This window comes from Haliaeetus albicilla, chromosome 7, assembly GCF_947461875.1.
Source record: "Haliaeetus albicilla chromosome 7, bHalAlb1.1, whole genome shotgun sequence".
Classification (NCBI taxonomy): Eukaryota; Metazoa; Chordata; class Aves; order Accipitriformes; family Accipitridae; genus Haliaeetus; species Haliaeetus albicilla.
This window is the reverse complement of record NC_091489.1, coordinates 24,926,074-24,952,248: the sequence shown is the minus strand read 5'-3', so window position 1 is coordinate 24,952,248 and position 26,175 is coordinate 24,926,074. Positions and strand designations below refer to the sequence as shown.

Below are 26,175 nucleotides of genomic sequence, written 5' to 3'. Positions count from 1 at the left end.
GAGACAGAGAGAGATTATTAGATGTTCTGCCCATAAGAAAACTTTCACAGGGCAAGGAAAAAGCACTGCTGTAGCCTGAGGGATTACTCCCTGCTGGATAGCAACATCCTGCAGCAAATAATCAGCCCTTAGCCTTGTACCCATGAGATAAAAATCCATTGGAAATTAGGCCATTAATTCCAATGCTCATAGAACTATTTACTTTTAATTGTAACAAGTTGCTTGGAAATGCCTGCAGCTGTCAATAATAATGAACAGGAGAAAGTGTGTTGCCTTTTGCTATTAATAGTGATTGTATAATTCTAGAAGAGTTTACATGAAATTCTCTTTCATTTTAGAAACTGCAAAGTGACGAGTGTTCTGAGCCACGTGATTTATTAACTGAACAGTCCTAAATTATCATGAAGTACCAATTATCATGAAGTACCAAGTATCATGAAGTGAGCATATGCAGTACAGTACTTGGCCTCCAAAATCATCCTCTACCCTCTAGGGAGATAAGATCTTTTATTTATTTATACATACATTTTTAAACCTGAGTTGTAAACTGTCAAAAAAAAATAAATTGCTAATTGTCTCACTTGAACTCTTCAGGAAAATGTTGCCAAAATTGGTCAATGTTCTGAGGGGTCCAGCTCATAACACCATCAAAATAATTGCAGATATTAGCTGTGTTGGAAGCTACCACATATCTATAACTGTAGAGAAAGCCCAGCTTCCCCATTTATTCCTTTTCCCCAGCAAATTAGATTTATGTTCTTCCTTTGCTCACTACTTACTTTCCCAAGGTGTATGAGGTAGGATGGGCACTGTCCTAACTCCATAGAAAGGAATGTCAAAAAGCTGTCCTTTGAGCCCAGCACGTTTACAGGATGATGATATGCATTTTCCAGCTACACAGTCTTGATATAGACAAGAGCACACAGGTTTAGGGAAAAGAAGCAAAATGGGTGAGAGTCTAGCTTCTCCTGTAGCATTCCTTCATTTATGAATATTGTTCCAGTGACCTTTTCTCCCTAGAAAGAGAGATGAGAGGTCAATGTAACTTAAGTGGGAAGAGAAGGATCAGTTGAGTTGTGTCCTTCCTCCCCCCCCAGCCCCCATTCTTCAGGTCTAGCACAGAGTGCCACCAGCCACAGTCCCTTGTGAATCCCTTGGCTTCAATTTGCTGCTCCTTCTAGCTAATATAATTCTTCCACTAGTGCCAGAAGTACAAGTCTGTATTGCAGTGCTGATGGGAAAAGGGTCAAATATTCAGGAGATTTGATACAACAAATGTGTTATGCAAGATTGTTTACAGCTTGCAAAGGTAGGCACTCTGCCATTAGAAAATGTAAGATTTGTAGTTGGTCATACAACAATAACATCTGTGTTGTGCACCTGAATTAAGATTTTTAACTGTGTGCTCACAGGCCATTTTTCCACAGGGCTTTTGCCCGATTTTGTACACAGGTTGAATGCACATAAGTTTCAAAGCAACTGTAAAAACAGTATTTCCAGACTTTAAAGTGTTTGGATTTGCAGCCTAAATTCACTCTGTCTCAAGGGGTTTTTTTCCAGTAAATACAAAGAAATGTATAAAATAGGCCTGTGTTTGTGTGCATGTATTTGTATATACACAGCACCATACAGGCTGCTATGAAGAAAATTAACTCCATCCCAGCCAGACACAGTACACATACATGCACATATATTTATATAGTAGCCCTCTATTTGGCACCAGTTATGCCAAATAAAAAGAAACAGTGTCAGTCACAGACACACCTGCATTTGAGGGTAAAGGTGAGTATAGAGGAAGAAAGAAAAATGTGAAAACAATTGTTCTTCACTGCTTTTACTCCTATTTTTGTTTATTTTTTAATCTCAGAGGTGTTCTGTTGTACTTAGCAGTCATTTATTTAGATATGTATTTTATGTAATGCATAAATGTAATTTTCCATGCCACATACATTATTGGGTTTCTTTAATATGAACCTTACCAAACATGTAATGCCTTGAATCTGAGAAGTGTAGCTGAAGTAGCAATGTCCTTAAGGGAATATAGATGGAATCAGTGAAAGTGGATTTTTTAATCTTCCCCTGCAACTTCAGAAGAAGTGGGAGAAAAAGTGGAAGAATTTACACATGGATACATGCACACTGTTTTCTTCTAAGCTTAACTGGTTTAGCCCTACTTTCAGGATCATCTTCAGTCTGGATGCAAGATTATGTATGTGTATAAGGAGAACATAGCTATGTGCTGGTAGTGGGTTTTGCTAATTTTAATTAGCAAAGTCTGAACTGATGAGAATAGAAAGAGTTATCAAGGTCTCCTGCTATTAATAGAAGGAAATGATTAGCAGTGCATTTCTCACAAATCCCTGGAGTGTTTTTTCTGTGAACTGCTTGTAAGTTTCTGTGAATGCTATCAGATACAGAACTAGCCCCTAAATGAAAGTGAAAGAGGAAAATGAATACGCATTAAGTGAAGTCAAATAGATTAGTAGTACCAAAAGATACAGATTTATGACAAATACGCCAGTAATAAGTGAGAAAGATCTCAGCAAAGCATGGGTGAACTTCAGACATCATCTGTTTTAGGTAAAATAAGATAACTGCATAAATTATCCAGTTATTCTTTGGCTTCAATAAAACATGGCTATTAATTGTTACACGTATTAAGAGACATTCCTGGCCTTTGTAGCTGAGGTATCATCACTGAAAAAAAGCCAATTTGTTTTGGCAAGAGTAAGCTAAAAATCAGTCTTTTGTGGTTGCTGAGATATCCTCCATCCAAGGAAAAAAATGCCCATTTCTTTGCAGGGAATACAGGGGGGTACAATACATGGCTACATTCATGACAGGCTCTGAAAATAAAATGCCTGAATTATTCTAATGACAAGATTTTGATGTATTGTTGCTATGAGGAGGTAATTGTGAGAGAGGGCTATGCTAAAGGAGGAAAGCACAGTGGGATAGATTGTGAAAATTTTACTCATGTTCTTGAGTGCTTACATGCACTCATACCACTGGACTATTTATACATATTATTCATCTATGGTCTGCATTGTGGGTATTTTTAGAGAATGGAATCCTACTGTTGTGTATTACAAAAAACTGTTCAATTAAATCCAACTATAATTTCCTCCCTAGTCTCAATTATCCGTTTTTATAATCTTTGCTAATGTTATTGAATAATACTTAATAAATGTTTAGATGGCTTTGTTTAGCCAACTTCCTGTTGGAAGTTTCATGAGATATTCTGGATGCAAGGAAAAGGATGAACTTGATGAGCATAAAGGAACAAGAGTGATAGCATACTGGAGCTCTGCATTCCCATATTAGGATGGTACACAAAATCCTTGCTCAACCATACCATCCAGTACTATTACAAAGCAGAGAGGATATCTATGTACATTAGAACTGCATTCAAACTGACTTTAAAATAGTAGGAAACGTTCATTTATGCAATGTGTTTTATGTACTTTCTATTTTCTTTACACTAATTGAAGTTCATCTGAGATGCACATGAATAACTTCATTAGCTGGCACTGGGCAATTTTTCTTCTTTTTCTTCACTATCTGCAAGTTGCTCTTACTGTGAAGTGTGAGCAAATGTAATGGAAAGGGAAAGCAGACCAGAATATAAATAGGAAATAGGCTGTGAGATGAGTAGAAATTTGCTTTAAATACACACTCATGTTAGGTCAGATTCACTAACCTGTTTTAAATGGTACTCACAGGAAATTGCTGGTGGGCAAGGTGGAAAAGAAGGTGATATTTTTAAACATCTCTGTTAAAATATGAAAGGTATAGTACACACCAACATAGTTCCTGTGATAGTGAGCAATCTTTTTGTTACCTGCCTGTACACAGAGATTAGCAATCCATTAATTAAACAAATCTGACCATACAGTAGATCAGGGGAAGGCTAAATCAGGGGAGGATCTTGTTAAGTAAACAAATTTATGTCTGTATTACTTTCTAAACCTGTTTTTCTAAACTAAACAAGTTTTTAAGGTAAAGGGAAAAAATCCTCAAGCTTGCTGGTAAATAAGTACAGAACTTCTAGACATGATGTGCTGAAACACAAAGCCAATCTCACATGGATCTGAATTCCTCTAGTGTGCCAATAGACAGATTTCTTACTATGCTTTGTCTCGTCTTCGGTGCCAGTGACAAGATTTTTCTCCCACTGAAATCTAATTACTAGCAGAACTGGCAGGATTTCAGTGGATACTGTATCTACAGTGTTGTTAAAAAGGAGAAGGAGGGAGAGAGAAAGACTTAGGAAATTCTTGAAAGAAGATCAGATCATTTTTGGTGGTTAGTGAGGCAACAAAATTAAAAGTTTCTAGTAAGAGGTTTATTTAAGGGTCCTAACTGGTGATGTTTTTTACCTTAGGTGTGCAGAAGGCTATTTTGGACAACCTCTAATACCAGGGGGATCGTGCCAGCCATGCCAGTGTAATGACAACCTTGACTTCTCCATTCCTGGCAGCTGTGACAGCTTGTCTGGTGCTTGCCTGATATGTAAGCCAGGTACAACAGGCCAATATTGTGAGAGGTGTGCTGATGGATATTTTGGTGATGCTCTTGATGCAAGGAACTGTCAACGTAAGTCATGAACTTTTACTGCTCCTGGCAGTATTGTTCTAACCTATAACCATGTTCCTGAGAGGAAGACTGTGCCTTTGTATGTGTGAGCAGGAGAGTGATACGGTGTACTTCCACCTCTAATAATAGTAGTGTTTAATTGCATCTGCATCTGGAAAGGGAGGCTTCAAAGTAAATAGAAAGAAGAACCTATTAAAAAGCTTCCTGCTGTAGTTGAAGCAGTAATGAAGCAGACATGGAAAAAACCTGGGAGACCGGAGCATTGCATGGGTGCAAAAAGCTATACTAAATGTCAGATCTACAGAAATAAATACAAATAAATGAAAACCATGGACTAAAACCACTATAAGCCATCCAGGGAAATCCCATTAACTACTGAGATTAGTGCTGAAAGGAGGGAGTGATATTTCAGTTACTGTAGGGTCCAACTCTGGCAGCACTCGTGACCTCCTTCCCACCTACATGACCTCAGTAAGAGTTGGGAGCTGCTGCCTCTTACAGGGCAAGATTCTCCTGCCTCCTGCAAAGCAGAGACTAAAATCTCCTGACAAATTTTCTAAGGTGCTCTGGAGGAAGATACCTGGCACTGCAGCAAGCTACCACTTCTTAGCTGAGTGGTGGCATGTTGTTTAAGTATTGGCCCCAGCTCATACTTCCCCGTAGTGATTGCAAAAAATTATTGAGAGCAGATGGAAGATTTGGTAGGAACAGGAGCTTTTGCTTCTGTAGGAGGCTGTGGCTCTCTAAGCCATTGCTGGCACAATTCAGAATGCAGCTATTAAGCAGAATAAATGCTTTTAACTTAAAAACATTCTTCACACCCTTCCACGCCATTTTGAAGAATGGAATAAAACAGATTATAAACTGTCCTGAAAGAACAGAGCAGTTTATTTCACTGTCACAAGGATTTAATCCTTTTTGATTCATTGGAATAAACTCGGAGCAACTCCATTGAGTACAAAGGTGTTTTATTAGGATAAAATTATGCAAGTAAAAGAGCTGGGCCATTGTCTTATTGCTGTGTGTGTGTGAACACAGGGACCACTTCTGCAGTATGTGTTGCAAGCACAGAAATCTGAGCCACTGGCATCCATTTCCAGGATTTGCTGTTAGTGGCTTGTAGTTTGACAGGGAGAATACTAAGCTGTGTTGGACCACCTGCATGGTGCTCCTGCATGGCAGCCAGCGAGATGCAGAACATCACCAGGTTTCTGAGCTAAGGCTAATATTAGCTAAGGCTAATAAACTCTGATATATGTAAAGTCACAGATAACCATGAAGACATATACTTGTGTAAATGCTTTCTGTACCTGTTTTATACAATGCTGGATAAAAGTTGGACAATCACATGTATTCTCTGCACGAGTTAACAGTTCATGATGAATGTTGTCATATAAGTTAGGGTGTTAAGTGGGTAACGTGATTTCAGAAGTAGTGTATTTCAAAAACCATAGCTTCCAGTAGCTTGTCACCATTTCTGAGGCATCGGTAGGACTGTTGCTTTGAACATTTCTACAGTAGTGGCAACTGCATGAGAAAGAGATGTAATATGAGGAGAGTTCAGAAAACATACAATTAAAAAAAAAAAGTATTAAAAATAAATACATATTTAATGTAGAATTACAAGCTTTGCTTTTTTTGTTAGTATCACTGACAAGGAGAGCCCCCTACCATATTCATAGACTTGTGCTCGCAGTTACCTTGTACTTGTCTACTCTCGGTCTTTCATGTGGGTTTTCTTTTTTGCATATGATTTTTTATTTCCTTTGCAGACTTCCATGAAGTTGCCCTGCAGCTACAATATCAGAGGGACTGTGCCTTTACTTTGTTGTTTTCAATTTCTTTCCTTATTAAAAAGCCAAATCCAAGAGTATTGCAAAGCATGAATTTTGCTTTCAAATTATTGTTTGAAATGTTTCTTGCTCTTTCTCAGTACAGTGCTGTTGTCATGTGCATTAACCATTTCAGTCGGCAGTACAACTTTATATCACTATAGCACCTCTGAATTTCTTGGTGTTTTTGTATAAAATCATAAATCTAACAACAATGAGCAAATGTCCTAGGTTGATTTGATTTGATTCTAGTAGGTTGGGTTTTGGTGTGAAGCAGCACGGTGTGCTGAAGCAAATACCTGAAGGTTGTGCTGATGGTAATAGAGCTAAGTGACATGAGATGAATTAAAGCAAATATTCAAGTGTGCCTATGTGCCAGTGCATAGGTACTACAGTTGGAGGAGAATAAGTGTGTAGGTTGATTATAAATACACACTCATAAATATTTATACAAATCTAGAGAGAATGTAGGGTCTTGACTGGTGTCATTTTGGGAGAAAGTAAGACAAATTTCTCTGACAGGCTGTCTTGTATTATAGCAACCATTTGGAGGTTTGGACAATAGCTAATTTTCCCAGTAGAGGTGAATGAATGGGAAGGCTTTAGATGAGAAAAATGCAATTTATCAGATTGAGTAACAGTTTATTAGATGAATAGCCCTGACGATATGTTTCTTCTGTATGTACATACTGCCAGAGCCAAGAAAAATAATCAAAGTCTTGAATTCCAAATTCTGCCTTACCACTGCATTGCACTCAGTCATCTGTGGCTGAGTTAAGAATACATGGTATGCCGTTTGTGGTAATATATAATATAAATAGGACAAACTCATCTGTTTATAAAATCAGTGTAAATTTTCTTTTTTATTCTTGTGGTGTCATATGCCTGATAACAAAACAATTCAAATAAGACTGACCGGTTTTTGCGGTACAAAAGGGTTGGTGAAATACTGTTAATTTGAGTTGAGAACTGTGGTTTGTTAAGTCTGAGCTTTTGCATCATCTTTCACTGCTGACCATTTTAATGAGAAAGATACTCAAAACATATATATGTGGTATTCATCACTGTGTACAGTTTGGAGTGTTGGTGGTTTTAAAACATTAATATTATGGTACAGAAGATGGCTGTATACAGGATGAAAGAGGTAAATTATGGATTCAGTTAGTGTTGAAAAATGAAATTAAAAGGAAAAGACAAGCGATATTAATTACAGCAGAAGTGTTTTTAAATGTTTACATTTTTAAAATATATTGCAAAACAGAAAGAGATCAAAACCTCTGAAGGTGTTACCAGACTGATATAAGAGCCCAACATTTTTTTGTTACTGATTCCAGAATATGAGACTTCTTTGCAAACATTTGAGAAATAATGGCATGAACAGACTGGCAAGGCATAAAGTCAGTTTCATTTGAAAGAAGGAACTTTTGCAGAATACCTCAAGTGTTTTTGGTTTTCTCCCCACATCCTTCCAATTTGCAACTGAAAATTGTAAATTAGCAAGTCCAATAAAGTAATGAGGAAGCTCCTGTTGTAATAGTTTAAATATAGAAAAAATATAACTGCTCTGTCTCAAATAGCACCTTGTGACATGCAAGTATGTGACCAACATGTGTTCACTGTTGGGACTCTTAAGTGTTTCTTAAAATGAAGTTGTCAGGTTGAAAAAAAAACATCACATGTAATCAAGGCACTGCAGGAAGGCAAAACATGGATTGGAGCCCTGGTTTACAGAGTAGATTGATAATCAGTACAGAGAGGTGGATTCATTCCCCTCTGGGGAAAAAAAGGGATGTGCAGGAACCAGCTCCTGCTGATGGAATTGGTGACTGCACGGTTATAGTCCCTTTGACACCAATCACATCCCTCTTCTCTACTGTGAGTGCTAAAGGGATTTTTTTCCTCATCTCTGCATGCCAAAAAAACTGTGGTTGAAGAACATAAAGGGTGATAGAAAGCATGCCCAAAATTTCTCTTCTCCTAAAATATAAGAATTTAGAAGGCAGAAGCATTGTTACTTTCCTCAAGAAACAGCAGCTCCTTTTCATTGCCATTTTAAATCCTTAAAAGAACGTTATGATGAGTTAGGCTGGTCAGTTGGGTTATGTTTCCTCTGGGAACTGTGATGCTGTTGCTGAGACAGAGGTCCCAGAGAGTCACGGTAGCAGATAATCCTTGGTCTCTTTTTCAGCTGTACTCCAGGGTGCTGCCTGTGAGGAGGAGCTCTTGGGGGGCTGAGGAGGTTACTGTCCCTGTAGCGAGGCGCCTGGAGAGGTAGCCTTGTTCTGGGTCCTCAGCCTGCCCACATTTCCTGCCTTCTACATCAACATGGACTGGTCTTTAGGGCAGCAGGACCAGTACGTGGAGCAGTAACACTCCCACCTGCCATAGCTACATCCCATACACACCCTGTGTAAGCGTCTGTACCCCTTTTTTTTATCTCTCAGTGCCGCCCTGCCCACTCCCAGGTTTTGGGACATGTACTCAGTAATGTGACCTAAACATCCTGGTTTGATCTGAAAGGAGCATATAAAACAAGTTGTTTATGAACTTGAGGCAAAATTTCTCACTGCAATAATTTGGAGCAAAATTCCACATTAATGTGAGTAGGTTAATGTGTGTTGTCACCGTATGGGAGCAGGACACCTTCCTGCTTTACTCAGGCCTACCTTCCTGGATTTCTCAGGGTGGCAAAAGCTGCACTGTAAACATTTGGCTATTAAATTTAGCTTCAGGAAACACATTAACAGCTCCTTCTTCTTCTCTGCAGCCTGTCACTGTCACATCAATGGCTCTGTCTCAGAGATCTGTGACTCTCGGACAGGCCAGTGCAAATGTAAAGCCAACGTGATCGGGCGCCGGTGTGACGTCTGCAAGGTGAGTGACAAGAAACTGTGTTTCCTTTCAGCTTTCTTCCCTGTTTGCCATAACTAAGAATCGTTTGGGTTTGGATAGTCTTCCTTTTTTGTTCGTGTTTCACTTAAAGAATATATATGGGTTGTTCTTATGTACAGAAAGGTAAAATGGCTGGTTTTTAAATGTTTTTCCAGAACAAAACACAGAACATTGCATTTGCGTGCAATGAATATATTTTAAACCTTACTGTGCATATAAGTACATTTTTATATATGGCATATACACTTTATATTCTGAATGTTTGATATAAATAAATCAATTAAAAAATATTGCAGCTCTGGGGGATAATCCCTCTATGAAGAAAGTTGCAAAATGTCTGATAGCATCTGATTTTCAAAAAAAGCAGGATGCTAGTTTACTTCTCCTGTGAATGTTCTGCTTTTATGTTTTTTTCTTAGGGTTTCTTCTTACATTGTCCAAATAATGTATTCTTTTTTGGTGAAAGTGTCTTTTGCCTTGACATTGTTTTGCTGTCTCATAAACCACTGCAAAAACCAGTGTTTCATAAACTTTCAGAGAGTTGTCTGCAGGCTGCTAAGGAATATGTTATAGCTGGCTGCACGTTTCTCTATTTCAGCGTGAGGACTTGCGGGTTAGGCCTGTGTCCTCAGAACACCTCCATGTGTGTGTAACTTAAAGCACATAAATAATTCTGCAGAAATCAGAAGGATCATTTTCACCCTTTAAAACTGCATAATTTCTGAAGTGGTTTGCTCGCGCTCTAATTTCAACAGTTATTTAAAGAGTCTGTTCAAAGAAAAATCATTGGTATCAATGGAGTTTGCACAGATTGCATAACATACACAGCAAATATCTCAAGCTTGTTAATACGGTATTGGTGGTTGATTGGAATCTTTGTTTACTACTGTGTTTACTACTATCTTTATTCCTGTACTCTTTTATGTGGTGTAGTTTCATTATCTTTACTTTCTAACAGTGTTTACTTTTCATTCTTAAAGCCCAGCTACTTCTGGGCCCCAGAAAAGCTGTTTTGTATACCCTGTGGCTGCAGTGCTTTAGGATCCATGTCACTGCAATGTGATATGTCAGGAAGATGTATCTGCAAATCAGGATTCATGGGCAGACACTGTGAAATCAGCAGACAGGTGCCTAAATTGAAAGAAAATGCACGAAGCAGTCAGCAGATCCGAGTCCCCCCTCGGAGATGGAGCATCAGCAGCGGCAGTGGGTGCCCACGGGGTGCTTATCGGCCTGCTGCTCCGGTAATCAGAAACTGTGTGCATTGCATGGGCTGAAATCTCATATTCGCTTGTCTTTGGAGCTCCCACAGGCTTGGTTTTTTTAATTGTATTTTAAATACCTGTGCTACAATGTACGAAATTATCAAGAAACAGACAGGCTCAGAAGACAAGCAGCCTTTTAGGATACTTCCCTACTCCTAGTGCTTCTCATAGTGCAAATGAAAACATAGGCCAGAAGTCAAATACCAGAATAAGTCCAAAAGCAGCACCATCAACAGCGGTATGCACAAAATGTATGGGTGGTGTACATATATCATTGGAATCAGTGGGATTGTCATGGCCTTCAGCAGGATAAGACTTCCTCTTCTAACAATTCAAGAACCAAAAGCTTAAGGAGTTTGTGGGAAGGATCAACCCCACAGGCAAAGCGTTAAGATCTAATCTTAAAATATCAAACATAACTGGTGTTAAGAGTTCTCATTAGTGAATATGGCCAGTTATCTGAGCCATTTTTAACCGGGTGAAGTGCCCATTATTTGAATGTAATGCCCAGAATGACAGAAGTGTTTGTTGTTTATCACATACCAACAAAGCAACTTATTTCCTAAAATGAAGTAAGTATGATGCAACTGCTTCTAATAGAGCAGTGTTTTAGGGATGTTGTTTTTTTCCCTGCAACTCAAGACCTCCACACTTATCACACCCTGTTTGAAAAATACCTGGCAGTGTTTTTCCTCCTCAGCTAGCTGCCAGGACTCATGCCATATTTGCTCCTGTGGATTCCCTTGGAGAACATGAGCTTTTACCCATTTAACGTGTATTACATCACTGCGTTGCCCACACAAACACTTGACATACATACACTGATACAGGGACACAATAACATATTCAGAAAATTCATCCTATTTCCTCATTGTCATCCACGATCTTACCTCTTATTCAGTAAATATGGTTCTTAGAATTTCTACGTGTAAACAAGCTTTGCTGAGGGCTTAACTTGGGGGTTCATCTTGGGGGTTTGCATGACTGATCAAAATGTCTTTGTGCAGAGCTCTTCACAAAATACAACCCAGCATGCTAGTGATCTTTTCTTCCTTCATGCAGTGTGGAGTGCTAGCATATCAGACTTTTTCTGGCTTTCACCCTTATAAACAGAATTTATTAGATCCTATCAAACTTTCTACTGAGAACTGAGATGCATGCTGCGCAATGGTTACTTCACTGCATTAATCTGAATGTCTGTCCTGAGATTTTTCCATATGCACATTTCTGTGTGTTTCTTCCTGTGGAAAAGAAACCTTTAGAGATAGCTGGTATATTTAATTGAACCTTGGAGTTTAGTTATATGAGTTTGAGTATTTCTTTCTTTCTGATATACCATGTTTTGTCATACAGAAGTATGTAATTGGCAAAACATTTCAATATAGAACTTGTAAATGAAAATCAGGGTAATTCTTTATTATATGTATAATCAAGCTTTTGCTTAGGTACATATGATTCTTCAGGCCAAATTCTGACTGTCGATGTAGTCCTGTATTCTGACACCTATCAGCAGATTCTCTGTGGAAATGTGGAACTTCAATATTAACCTCAGAGATCAGATTTCAGGACTTTTACATGGAAACCTGTTGAAGTCTCTGGGAATTCACCTACACAGGACGTTAGAGGTTCCACTGTGGAACAAATCCATGTAAAATGTAAGTCAGTGCAGCTCCACTGACTTGAAAAATCTGTACTGATGTATACTAGGTAAAAATCTAACACCACATGCTTGGGTCACACAGTAGTACATTGTAAAAGTAAATACTTTCCCCTTTGTTCCATTTATATTCATTAGCAGTGATCTTTTTAATATCTCATTTTTAACATTTTGCTTTCCTAGTGAAGTCTTTGATAGATTTTTACTATTAAATGTTGTAATATCAATTTCAAGTGAAGTTAGTAGTATGTTTTGGATTTCAATATTCTCTGAAAATCATCATACGTGATAAAAGGTAGAAGAGGACTCCCATTTTAAATCACTCTAGCTCGAGATTGAGTTCAGAATTTGATTATCAAGTATAGTTTGCTCCTAGTTTGCTCCTCTGTTAGCTGGTGCAGTGAAACCCATGCAGAACTCCCTATTACAGTATACAAATGAGCATGTCTTCCCCTCTTTACAAATATACTTTTTGCTCTCCACTAGTGGAGTTAAGGAGGAAATTTATTACTATGGTTGATAACATCTATTCTGGTTCTGTAGGAACTTTACAGTACTCAGTGCAAAAAAGAAAGTGAAAACAAGAGAAACAGAGGCTTATTGATTACTTCTATCTTAGTCTTAGACCTAACCCAAAGAGAGAGTTTTTATCTTAAAAATAGGTAATTCCCATTATTTGCTTGTAATGTACACAAATACATTATATCTATGTTCTTCTAAAGTTATTCTTAAATATCATTCAAAAGAAATGCCCTTGAGTTACAGAACACTGTATACAGACATTGCCTCTGGTCAGAGGAGGTGAAATCTAGTTGTTCAGAGACTTTCTGGTTGAATCGAACTCCATTCGTATCTAAGAATTTGAATTCACTCTCTTAGCATCAAAGTCTGCCTGACATAATCTTACATCCCAGACATGGGATATGTATATGGCGCTGACATACATTCAATTTCTTGTGGGAATTGTGCTTATGGAAACAACCTCATAGGAAATGTGTTACATTGGAGAACATTAATTATAACATCAGGTAACATTCTGAAATCTTTACTCCTTTTCGGCTGTGTAGGGTAATTCTTGCCCTTGCCCCAGTGTTTTACCACTACAGTTCAAAGTGTTAAGAGTAGTATTTCAGTGATGAAGAGTTAAGAACCACCCTGATCTCCCTACACTTTCAGCTTTTCCTCTTTTCTCCTGGTAATCATTCCATGTACTAACTGCTCTTCCTCTCTCTGTGGCAGCCTGAAACATTTGGCTTACAGTCTTCAAGAGGGTGTGTTCCCTGCAACTGCAACTCTTTTGGTTCCAAGTCCTTCGACTGCAATGGAGATGGACAGTGTTATTGCCAGCCTGGAGTGACAGGAAAGAAGTGTGACCGCTGTGCTCATGGATTTTACAACTTTGAAGAAGGAGGCTGTACACGTATGTGAATTCTTAGCAGCCAATTGCAGATTTATTTATTTGTTTGTTTATTTATTTATTACTAAGATTCTAGTTTGGCTGGTTTTGGATTGCCTAACAAATTTTCCTGACAGGTAGCTGTTTTCATAGACAGCCCTGTAAATCAGTCAATTGGCAAGGCTGGTGATTGGCAAGAACAAAAGACCCAAGCAATTCCTGCTATTTTAAGGTCAGTTTATGGCTAATCTCCCAAGTTTAGAAGGAATGGGAATGTCCTTTTCTCCAAGTACTTTCTGCCAAAAAAGTTTCTATGAAGTTCCTATAATTTGGTTATGGTAAGAGTATCATAGAAGGCTGATTAAGGTCCTTGCCAAAGCACATCAGCTTGAAGGGATGTGAATGGAAAAAAAAAAAAAAAAATCCATTTGCTTCTAGTTTTATCCCAAACCTTTTCACTGTCCTTACATGGTTGGTCCTTTTTTATTAAATTTCTATACAGTAATTTTTAGGGTCTTGCTTGTATACTTTTTGTGTACAACAAGGTCTTCAGATAAAATTCTCGACTATGTCCCTTGTGTAAACACATGAAGAGTATGCTTTTCCAGATGCTGAAACTCTAGCATCAGACATAAATATATCCAGCCACTTCTTTACATTTATATTTGTCCTTTTGGACATTAGGTCAGACACTGAAATGAATGTTTCCTGTCTTTAAAGCAGTACAGACTGCTACATGGAAGAGAAACTAACCGATAGGTCTCTTCACAAGGAAATATCCATCTTTGCTAATAGAACTGTATTTTTAAAGTCTCATAGACTCATTTAGATGTGATCACACGAGACATAGTTGTCTAGTGTGGCTGGCTGCTGGGACACCAGAACGGCAATGGCTCTGCAGCATTCTTTACTGATGGCAGAGTGCTATAAAGCCAAGGGTATTGCTGCTATTATTCTTCAGGCATAAACTGTATTCTTTCCAGAAGCAGAAATCACCATGCCCAGTATCCTATACTTCCTCCTTTTCATCCGGAATGGCAGCAGAATCAGCAAACCTAGCTCTCTGCCTTTTTTTGCTCCCTTTTTTAATGGAAGGAGCATCAAGGCCTCAAGACCCACATCTGTGCAGCAAAATTCAATTTCACCTGTAGTGTTGATAAACCTTGAGCCAAGCTGGATTATAGATATATTTGAAAACATTACTCTATGCTATTGTCTCCCATGGGAAGGAAGGGCTCAGAAAACGTTTACTGCCTTGAAAAGTGCAAACACGTTGGTACTTTGGAAAAGGGAAAGATTGGTTCACAGGCTCACTGATGAGAGAGCTTGAAATAAACCATAGTCCTAAAGCCCTTAACACGTATATGGAGGGGAAAAAAACACTGTAGTTTATCTTCATGATTAGTCTCTTATTCTAACATTTCACAGTTTAAAAGCACATCATTATTGTGAAATACTACAAAATGTTGTTAATTTCATACAGTTGGGGAAGGAAAATAAGAGGGTTAACTGCTGTCTTGGCAAACTCAAAATGACAGTTTAAGGAACAGTGTTGAAATGGGAAAGTAGTGCAAATCTAAACAATATTTTAAATAGAAATTCATCTGCCTGTGGTCATCAAATATTTTATATAACTGCAACAGCTAAAGATGTTCAGAAAATTCAGATTTTTAGAAGTTCCAAAGTTAATACAACAGATGGCGAGGAATGCTGTTTTCAAAATGCTGGGTTTTCCCCCTTTACTTTTAGTACGCTTTTCATGTATTCCTTCAAATGACAAAAAAGGGGAATTGAATTATGAATCACAGAGAAAATCAGAAATTTAATAAAAGTGTATCAAATTGTGCTACGAAGAAAGTGCACAAAAATGAATTCCATAGTGACAGTTAAGTATCAAATAAAATATTGGATCTCTTTTATCTAGCATTTATCCAAAAGGAATATAATTTGATATTTTTTTCTTGTGCAATAAAAACCATAAAGCCTAAAAAAAAAAAGCCCTAAAGCACTATCAGTTAGCATTGACATTCTAGCAGCAAAGATAGAAAAGAGATTTCTATTTCACTACTGCTTGCAACAAATGTGTTATATTTTTTCGATATTCTTTTTTATGATGGTAAAAGTAAAAATGCAAAAAATATTGGTGTATCACTTTCTTCCTTTCCATGCCTTTGAACCAATTTTGTGTAAGAACTGGAAGCCCACAGAAGAGCCATCACATCCGAAAGCCTCAGTCTCCCAATGAGAGATGTATTCTGAAACATCTTCAAGCCACAGTGTGTCAAAAGATTTTGTCACATGCAAAAAGTCTTGTTCCTGGCATGGTGGAGGCAAAACTTACTATCTTCTTTGCATCAGTAACCTTATTTTGAAAGCATTGACAGGGAAAAATAAAGGTCACTTCTTATTTGAACTATATATATATATATATATATATATATATATATATGAGTTCTATCCTTTCACATCTCTTATTTTCTAGTTGTACTCTGCATTGAAGTATTTCCTACAGTAATGAACATAAATACAGCCCTCGGTAATGAACATTATGTTACACTGCCCTATAAACACTCCAAGGAACAGATTATCACTCAGAGGGTCGTAGTTTGCTTAGGATGCTTTTGCTCTGACCTCAGGGGTGATGTTGACGGTGGGTATGAAAATAACTATGCACCAGTTCTGCTTCTCCAAGCAATTAGGTGTCTTGTGCCCCATAACTACTTACCACTTACATACCTTGAATCTGCATTTGCCACCAATGAGTTGTTCACTTAATAATTCTTTAAGGATAAAGACCACTTTTAGAACCACTTCCAAAACCAAAGTATTTTTAGTTGAATAAAGTCTGCAAAGAATCCCGGTTTCCTGTGAAGAGGCACATTATTGATGTCCTCCCAAGGCAGAATACACGTAATCTGGAAAAAAAAAGGAGTAGAATGGGAAAAAGAAACTGAAACACCCTTTTTTGTGCTTTAAGAAAAGTCTGTTTACAGCAGCAGAAATTCAAGGATGTTGGCTCAGATTGGTAGAAGAGGTTAAATGCACTGCAGGTTCCCTGCATAGAGGGCTCAGAGGCAGTCAGGTGGCTTCTTGCAGGAGACAGCATGGGCCCAGAAATTGTACAGCGATACTCCCACACCTATGTCACGTGAGTGCACCATCTCAGAAATCTCTGCGCTTCTGCAGTCGGTGCCTTTATTTTTCCCATTCTGTCCTCATTGCAGTTACTTCAACCTCAGTTAACCTGTGTTGCATTCGCTTTGGTTTCTCTGTGTTTACCCTACCTTTCCTGCTCTACTGTGTCCGCAGATAACTGAGAGTTCACTGTGCGGTAAAGGTTTTGGTGGAATGATCTTAAAACCCTGTTAGGGTCTGCTCTCCAAGTGTCACATATAGGGGTAACTTTTCCTCTGCTTTATTTTTTTCTGTCTCCCATGAAGCCTGTGAGTGTTCACATTTTGGTGATAACTGCGATCCCATCAGTGGCCACTGTATCTGCCCTCCCAATACTGTTGGAGAGATGTGTGACAAATGTGCACCCAACTACTGGGGCCATGACATTGTCAGTGGCTGCAAGGTGAGTGGATCTCTGTTTTCTCTCTGTGTGTTGCCTCTTTCCCATGGGGTAAATACAGGAATTTGTAGCTGGAACACAATTTTAGGTTTGTAAATCATGGTTTGTCTCTGCATTGTGAGTTTTGGTGTCACTGTGGTCTAAGTGTTGGCAATCTGTTACTGAGCACTACAGACCCTCTGTCTCAGGTATGCAGCCTGTAACACCAAACACCCTGTTTATATGGCTGTCATGCTGAGGCAGTGTCCCACTTGAGCCTGGTTTCTTTTATTATAGCTGTGTTTAACATGATTGAGATTACCACAGTATTGTACAATCTATATAGATGTATAGTTACAGGTAATTGACAGTGCCTTTGCAGAACAAATTTACTTTGGCCTTAATTGTGATACCACTGAACATGGTCATACACCATTAATACTCTTTCTTAAAAGGGTGTTTGTCATGTGGCTCACGCTGCAAACTAATTATCGAGAATGATTTCTTTTTTGTATGTATGGAAAACTCCTCTTGTGAAACCTCTGCTGTGCTGCTGTGATATAGACTCTTGGCTTCTGAAACCAGCCTAATGAGGTTGAAGACCTCTGTTTGAGCTCTGGAGTATATTCTCTGATTGTCTTTTATGTGAATGCATTAGTATGACAGTTCCATGGCTCCATCTAAATTAATAATGATCTATCAGCCCACATCTCTTTCAGTATGTTGCAGCTAATTTCTGCAAAGTGAGATGTGAATCTCCGGCTCACACTCTTTGTAGTAGATTTTCAGGGCTGTCGTAACTCAGGGGGATAGAGAGCATTGCATAAAACTGCTTGCTCACAAAACAAACATAACATCTGATTGTAATTTAGGTTTTGATATTGCAGTCCAAGCTATTTCTGTGTATGGTGAACAATTTGCTTTCTAAGCTTTATTTCAAATGTATCTTGTAGAATAAGGTTCTTTCTGTCAGAAGGTTTTATTTCTTAGGTTAGGTAGTAGTCTAGCAGTCTAACGTTTAACCAGTAGTTAAATAGTTTCTCTGGCATTCAGTCAAGACTGAATTTGAATGTTTCCTGCATATAATCGCCTTCTATATAAATGGTCTTTTCAGATCAGAAGAAAGGTGCTGTAAGTATTGATGTAACCAACAGTTTTGCTTAGAAACTGAATCCACATTTTCCTCCTCCCTTTTTCAGCTTTGTGTCCTTAATTTTAGCAAGTCTATCCATGTCAGTTACTGTGGTAACCTGAACTACTGGCACCGAGTTTGCTTCTGCAAGCTGAACTTCTCCATATGAGATTCTGGTCACACCAGTGATCACAGCAAATGTCCTGTGCTAACTTTTGCAGTACAGTCACAGTAATAGCACTGAGCGATTCTTCTGTTCTTTGGAAGCCTGCAGCTTTCCCTGCTACTTACTTCTGTATTCAATATCTGGACCCCCTGGCAAATCATCTATTTCTATCCTTACCTGCCTGTGCAAGTCTCATTCTATGAGCAAGTTTACTTCCCAGTACACCACATGACTAAATCTCTATCCCTTACCATGTAAATTACTGTCATCTAAGAGTCCTGTTTGTACAAAGAAGATAGTTACCTGTCTGATGAATGAGTAATAAACATTGAACTAGATTCCACTGGGACCACTGCCCCTGAGCAATTCCAGTTTTAGCAAAGTGGTCTGAACACGCCCTGCAGAGGATTTACACAGAAAGTACTTTTTAGAGGGCACTTAGAGTTTTCAAGTTAATTTTGTCCACAAAGTATCCCAGTGTCCTTGACCTTTTAGATTTATTTGATTTCACTGCCTAACTTATCAGTGATAAGTAATATCTGTTCAAAAAGAAAACATTGTTGTAAATGTATTTAGTGTAATTGCTTGATGCTTGTTGAATAAAGATAAATGCCTAGCCTTATAATTCAGGTATCTTACCTTCAGACCTTGGAAATTCACTGCTGCACTTTATTTATAGATACTTGAAAGAGGTGTGTTGCTTTTTTGTTGGGAGTTTGTTTGTTTTGGGTTTGGGTTTTTTTTCAGAAACACAATTGCAATTTTCTCCTTGTTTCTCTCCTTTTTAGCCCTGTGACTGCAGCCTCGTTGGAGCCCTAAGTTCTCAGTGTGACTTAAATACAGGCTGTTGCTTCTGCCGCCCTGAATTCTCTGGGGATAAATGTGCCGAGTGCAGGTTGGGTTACTGGAATTATCCACAGTGTGTTGCTTGTCAGTGCTTCCTGGCAGGGACTGATCCACAGAGCTGTGATACAGAGTTGGCGAAGTGCTCATGCATTGATCATACTGGCCAATGCAGCTGCAAGGTAGGACAGTGAAGGTTGTAAGCTGATTTTATAGCTTCTGAGAAGTTTATTCCAAAATTCATTGATATTTGTACTTGCCTGTTCCAACAATACATGCAGACAAATCTCGTTGGTTTTCATGGTGCACTTGCTAACTGCTGTGGGAGGAGCCTAACATAAAGAAAGACTTAAGTGTTTATCAGTTGCTTTTTCACACACTAACAGTTGCCAGGATAGCATCCTCTTAGGCTCTCTTCTCACTTTGTATTTCTTCCTGGTTTTACGCAGCTGTTGAAATTTTAACCCCATTCAAAACAATTCTTGTTCAGATACTCGGCAAATTAAAAGCAAACACATCAGTAATAACAGTATGCCACAGTGCTAGTTCTTTATAATACATTGACTTAGAGGGATTCAATACTGATTACTTTATGAGTAGAATTCACTGCAGTAGTATCTGTTCTTCTAAGTAGAATGCATCCAATTCAGGATCACTAAAGCAAAGGCTTTTGGCATCATCACTCACAGCATTCTTATTTGGAATTGTTCTTGGAAGAACAGCACACTTACATGGTTTGAAAATCGGTGGTTTGACATGCAGTTGGTAGCTAGCAAGCAGAGTACCCCAGAGCCAATACTTCATCAGTGACACAGATGACAGAATTCACCATCAGCAGATTTGAGAATATTGCTGATTTGGAGGAGGTAGAGGTTGACGTGCTGAACAGTAGAACTACAGTCTAGAGGATCCTTGAAAAACTTGATGATTGGGAAAATAGAAAGGTCATGAACTGGAGTGGAGTAACCTCACAAATCAGCACAGTTTGGGAGGAAAAAGGTTGAGTGGTAATCCTGCTGAAAAGCACATACGGGCTCTGGGTAATGGCAAACTGAATATAAGCCAACCACATACTCTCATTGTAAGTAAGTCAAACTGCCTACTGAGCTGGATGTGTTGATTGTACTGGCCAATGTAGCTGCAAAGTAGGACATCACGAAGAGCATGACCAGCAGAGGAAAATCTTTATCCCCCTCTACTCAGTGCTGGTAAGACTGCACTTGGAAGTGGTGTCCAGTTTTAGGACCTGATTCAAGAGTGTTGTTGAGAAACTGGAGAAGATCCGGAGAAAGGCTACAAAGAGACTTAGAGCAGATGATCTGTAAGGATATACTGAGAGAGTTGGACTCTTCTAGTCTGCAAAAAACAGAGGCTAAGAGAAAATGCAGTTGCAGCCTATAGCCACTTCGAAGAGTAGTTGATGGAGTCGAGTCCTTTCTGATAGTAGCAAAAGATGTGACAAAGGACAACAGCTGTAAATGGCAGCTTGGAATTTGGGGTTGGACATTAGGTAAATAAAACACTAGGAGGATTATGCAGCACTGGAACAGATTATCCAGAAAGGTTGTGAAATCCCTATTCTTGGAGGTTTTCAAGAATTGGCTAGAAAGAGGCGTTGGGTAACCTGATCTAGTATTGGTGATAGTCGTGCTTCAAGGAAGAGGTTTTTAGAAGTGACCTCTAGAGATTCCTTCTGTGATTTTTGATTCATTCTTCTTCTTTAGAGACTGTATTGACAGAAAGAGCTAGTAAATGAAAGGATGAATTTAAATGATTGAATTGCCAGATAATTCTTTTGATAAATGGGCACCAGTAATTTCATTCTGCCTTTAAAGAATAGACTCAATGGAGGAACTGTAAAACAAATTAGATTGGAAGGGACCTATGGAGGTCAATCTACTCCAGTGCCTTGTTTGAAAGACATTGCTGAGGCAGTACTTCCAAGGATAAGGATTTCACAACCTCTTTATGCAAACTGCTTGACCATGCTCCCATTTTTCTGGTGTATTTGAACAGAAAACATCATGTTCTATTTCACAAATACTGATTCATTTGATGGTGAGACCGTAAGAAAACTGGAGCGAGTTGATCGCATGGACCATCTGAGTAAAACTCGGCATTATTTGTCCTATGTCATACTCTGAAATGGAAAAATAGAAGTATCTCAATTCTTTCAGCCTCTCCTGATACATGATGTGCTCAAACCCCTGTAACCATCTTGGTGCCCCTTTTCTGGATTAGGTCCAGTATGTCAGTGTCTTTCTTGTAGCTCTTGTAAGCACTAAGCAGAAAGAATGGGGGTTTATGGTGTTTTTAAATAGAAATGTTTCTTTGTTGATTCTTTAAGGCTGATATAGTTACTTCTGTGTTTCTGTGAGTGCAAATTAACAGTATATATTTAGCTGATGATTAATGATAAGAAACTGCAACTGACATGAAACGAAATGCGAAGCAAGTAAAAGTCACAATTTATGACAGAAAATGAACAAATACTACTGAATTAAGTCAGCAGATTTTTTTTTTTTTTCCAGAATTTAAATCTACGGTTGAATTTAAACCTAGGGTTGGTTAACCTTTCGTGTAACTTTTTTGAAAGAGTTATATATTTAAGAAGCTAGATTTTTATAAAAAGGTAATTGTTCCCATTTAAACCTGCTGGTATAGCTGCAGAAATGAGCTTTCAAAGGCTCAGGAGCCCCTTTGTCAGCCCTGACAAAAAGCAGCAAAATCTAAGCTAAATACAGTGTAAGAGTTACATGTGGAAATGAGGGTTAAAAATGGCAAATCCTCAGGGATAATGTTGGTTTCCTGTGTAAGCTTTGGAAAGTTGAATTTGTTTTTTAGATTGGCTTCTTCACATTATTCTCAAGAGGAAAAAAAAAGGGGGGACAACCAGTGCTTTCATATTGTTGTTTTTTTTTTTAAAAATACCTTTGTCTTAGTATGAAAATGGTTTTAAAAGGCTATGCATAAATTATTGTGTATCTGGCCCTATCTGGTATAGCTTTTTATTTGGACTAATTGAAAAATGAAAATAAAAGCATTGACATTACAACAGTGAAACATTTCAGCTTTGTTAATACTGTTCAATGATGTGGAAAACAATCACAAAGAGGGGAAAGCTTTTCTCTACAATATTTCCATTAAAATATGTTTCTCAGCAAGAACATGTACTGTACTTTAAACATTCTAACTTGTCAAAGCTAATTCCTATTAAACAAAAGGCTTGATTAACCCTGGCAATTTCAGAAGGACATATTTTTTCTTATCTTATCAATCAGTTATTGAGCATGTCATGCCCAAAGTGCCGTTTGATTTTTCTGTGCTTACAACTGTCAGTCTGAAGCCAGCATCCATTGCTCAGAGCTACTCAGTGGATACAAATGCAAATGCCTCCATTACACTAATTGTATATGTTTGCATACATATGTGATAAGAAGCTCGAAAGTTCCTTGAATATTTCCTTACACTTATTATTATTTCTTTCTGTACCCTGTTATTATAATTACTGTATGATTTTCCTTTTCTTATTACTACCTCAAAATAAAGCTTGACTTCTTTTTTTTTTTTTTTTTAATGTTCTCTCTCTTCCAGGTTAATGTGGAAGGTGTCCACTGTGACAGGTGCAAATCTGGTACATTTGGTCTCTCTGCCAGAAACCTACTTGGCTGCAGCAGTTGCTATTGCTTTGGCCTGACTACACAGTGCAGTGAGGCAAGGGGGCTGATTCGCATGTGGGTAAGTAGGAAACTGCTGAGCCATGTAATGCGATAATGTTGTTTCCTGCTGGCATCTTTTAGTCAGGTACTGAGAGGTAGCTAGAAAATGGCCAAACATTTAAGCAATCATTTTCCTCTCTATACTTCAAGAAGCGGAGAGAGCGGTATGTTCCATTAGACAATCAGAGTCAAGGCATTAAAAGTAAATAAGCAGGTAAGAAAACCAGTGATAGGATAGCTGATGTCAAGCCAAAGTAAAGCTATTAAAACCCAGGAAAGGGCAAGCTAGTCATGTGGGGAAATTATACAGTTCAGTACATTGTAATATAATCTCTGGTATATAATACACAGTTTACCCAGGTGTATTCATGGGTCACAGATGCTTGTTGTCCAGCATAGATTTCCCATGGTTCAATTAATCTGTTTATTTTAATTGGTGGTTAAAAAGGGCTTGTTGAAGCTCCATTTTAATCTAAGAATGGGAAGGTATAATCCATCAGAGCAAATAAAGAGCTCTCCACCTTTTTGTGGAAGAGGGCCTTGAGACCTATGCTGGACTGACAAATAAGGCAGACTGGATGTCTCCATTTATTTGTACAATGAGCGCAAAACACACGTTGAGACCACTGCTGTCCATTGCTGTTGTGCCAGCTCCTCAGTTACATTCTGGAGGAGCTATTTCTAATGGAAAATGACTAGTTCAGTGCCCGTGTATGGTCAGTCGTATCTCTGCTAGAAAGTATGTCAACCATAGAGGGAACGTCTGCCTAATGCAAATCATCCAAAGCCCCTGCCTTGTCATGCACAAGCATCAATTGGTTAAGGATACCTGAGGCTTATCACTTCAAGGTGTGATCTCTTACTAAAGAGTTCATACCTCTCAGTTAAAATAATACGAATAGCACCCGATCTCTCCTTCATTGTTCAGTCCAATAGCACCTCTTTCCCTTCCCAGTGGATAAAGTGATTTATCATGATGTGACCCAGTTTTTGTCATTATTTCAGTTTTGCCCATCATATGCTGGTAGGCTGGAGATGAAAGGCTCTAAAAGGCTAACAAGTTATAAAATTTAATCAAGTTCCATGACAGCAACAATTCTGGAAAATTGTGCTTTGACCTTTGTGGCAGCACAAAGCAGAAACGTAGTTTAAAACTCCTGATTATTTTGTGTCTCTTAATTAATTTCCTTTCATATTTATGCTTATATCTAAACAAGTGTACGTCCACATCTCATCTAGTTTTTGGTACTCTGATCTACTTCAGAATTGATTCAGAGTTGTAAACTGAGTGAGACTGGGTTCTGCCAGCTGCTGGTGGCTATTTCAGATACTCTCAGGTGCTGCAAATGGCATTAGACATGTTTAAGCAAGCAAATTCTGTCTTATATGACAATAAAGCAAGGCTGATCTGAAATTCAAATGCGTTGACCACTTTCTTGATGTCTAAAGTAGTAAACAGTAAAATATGATTATGATAAGAACTCAGGAAATCTCACTTAGGGCTGGCAATGTTAGGAATGCTTCCATGTCTGATCAGTCCATAGACGCTGCTGTAAATGGAAATACCAAGATGCTTAAAGTACAGTACAGGGCTTGGTTTGATTCCTCATTACCTGATCCCTATCTCGTGAACAGCCTGTTGCTGTATGGTATGACTCTGCATTTGTTTTCTTTGTTTTCTTTGTTTTCGTCACTCTTTGGGAGAAGGCAATTTTGATACCAGCCCTTTGCATTTGTTCACACACTTCCTGTGATGCTTTCATCTTCATGGAATTACTAAGACTCTTACTACAGTTTTTGATCAAAATAATGATTTCTATATAATGCTGTTGAGACTCTTTCAACAAGTCTAAGAAAATTACAAGTATCTAAGTGGCATCCTTATATTTTTCATTAAATCTGAATTTAGAGTTACAGAAACGCTGAGCCCTCACTCTTTGCATATTACCTGGAGAACACTTAGCTTGAATATTGTATAAAAGTACCAGGAGATTAGGCATTGTGTTCCACAGCCCCAGTGATGCATAATAAGTGTTGGTGAGAAGTATGCTTCTTTTTAAGGTACACGTCTCACAATCCGAACAGAAGAGGCCCGAGACTGAAATAGCACTGTGAAAATCGCTTCAATAAAATTAATGGGATCACCTGCTGATGAAACTATTTTAACAAGTGCTAGTACGTTCTTTGTTAACATGAGGACAAGGTGCAAAAGGCTTGGGGGGGAAGTCATTATTATCACTGTTTATACCTAAAGTAGTAGTAAGACTGTTTTGTGACAAATTGCTCATGATGTGAAATGAAATTACCTAGAAATAATTTTTTTAAAGAGTTAGAATTTAAAGACCTAACACTTCATGGGGGAAAAATAGACTTGATTTTCTTCTCGACTTTTTTTTTGGAATATGCATAGGTGACCTTGAAGCCAGAGCAAATGATTCTGCCACTGGTGGATGAAAAGCTTCAGCGCAGCACACTTTCAGGGATTGCATTCCAGCCTCCTGAAATAGTAGCAAATATAGAACAGGTGATGCAGGATCTTCGGTCAGAACCTGTTTACTGGAGACTTCCAGAACAGTTTGAGGGACGAAAGGTAAACATAAAATTCCACTGAATTCTGACATAGATTTATATATATATATATATATAATTTTTTTTTAATCTTATATTTGTATTTTGGAATGTTTATTTTCCCTTCCAATAAGCATGTCATCACACAGTGGAAGGTACTTCAAAAGAAAATAAATGCCATTCCATTATTAAAAATTATTCGCTCTGTTATCATGGAAATTCATAAGTCTCTTCCATAAAAACTATTTTAAAATAGATATTTACAGACAGTAACATGTAATATTTTTCCACAGGATAGATTCTCTCATGAAAGTGTTATTTGAAAAATTAAGCCTCATTAATTTAATATAACTCTCTTGTAACTTTTTGTTTCTCTCCATTTTAAACAAAAAATGCCTGATCTTTATAAGTTACATACGAGAAAATGATTGAAGTAACCCTCCTTTTGGATATTGTTACGCGCCTCTGGGACAATTTGTTTTGCACTTTTGATATTTCTTCGATTGGCTTGGGAAAGTTTAGATATTTCTTTCTCTAAACATGAGCTTAGGGGAGC

The 26,175-nt window shown here is 38.1% G+C and overlaps 1 protein-coding gene across 7 annotated transcripts in view; it reads left to right on the top strand.

Annotated features, from left to right (window-relative positions):
• The window catches only part of LAMA2 (laminin subunit alpha 2), a 374,696-nt gene that overhangs the window by 231,870 nt on the left and 116,651 nt on the right, over window positions 1-26,175 (top strand). For 5 of the 7 annotated variants that reach the window (XM_069787388.1, XM_069787390.1, XM_069787387.1 and 2 more), the window contains exons 19-26: window positions 4,385-4,596; window positions 9,196-9,302; window positions 10,301-10,564; window positions 13,482-13,662; window positions 17,079-17,215; window positions 19,278-19,514; window positions 22,927-23,070; window positions 25,462-25,641. In XM_069787388.1, coding sequence (XP_069643489.1) covers window positions 4,385-4,596; window positions 9,196-9,302; window positions 10,301-10,564; window positions 13,482-13,662; window positions 17,079-17,215; window positions 19,278-19,514; window positions 22,927-23,070; window positions 25,462-25,641 — 1,462 coding nt within the window. The remainder of the gene's footprint in view (window positions 1-4,384; window positions 4,597-9,195; window positions 9,303-10,300; window positions 10,565-13,481; window positions 13,663-17,078; window positions 17,216-19,277; window positions 19,515-22,926; window positions 23,071-25,461; window positions 25,642-26,175) is intronic. The other 2 variants (XM_069787394.1, XM_069787391.1) reach the window with 1 other exon arrangement.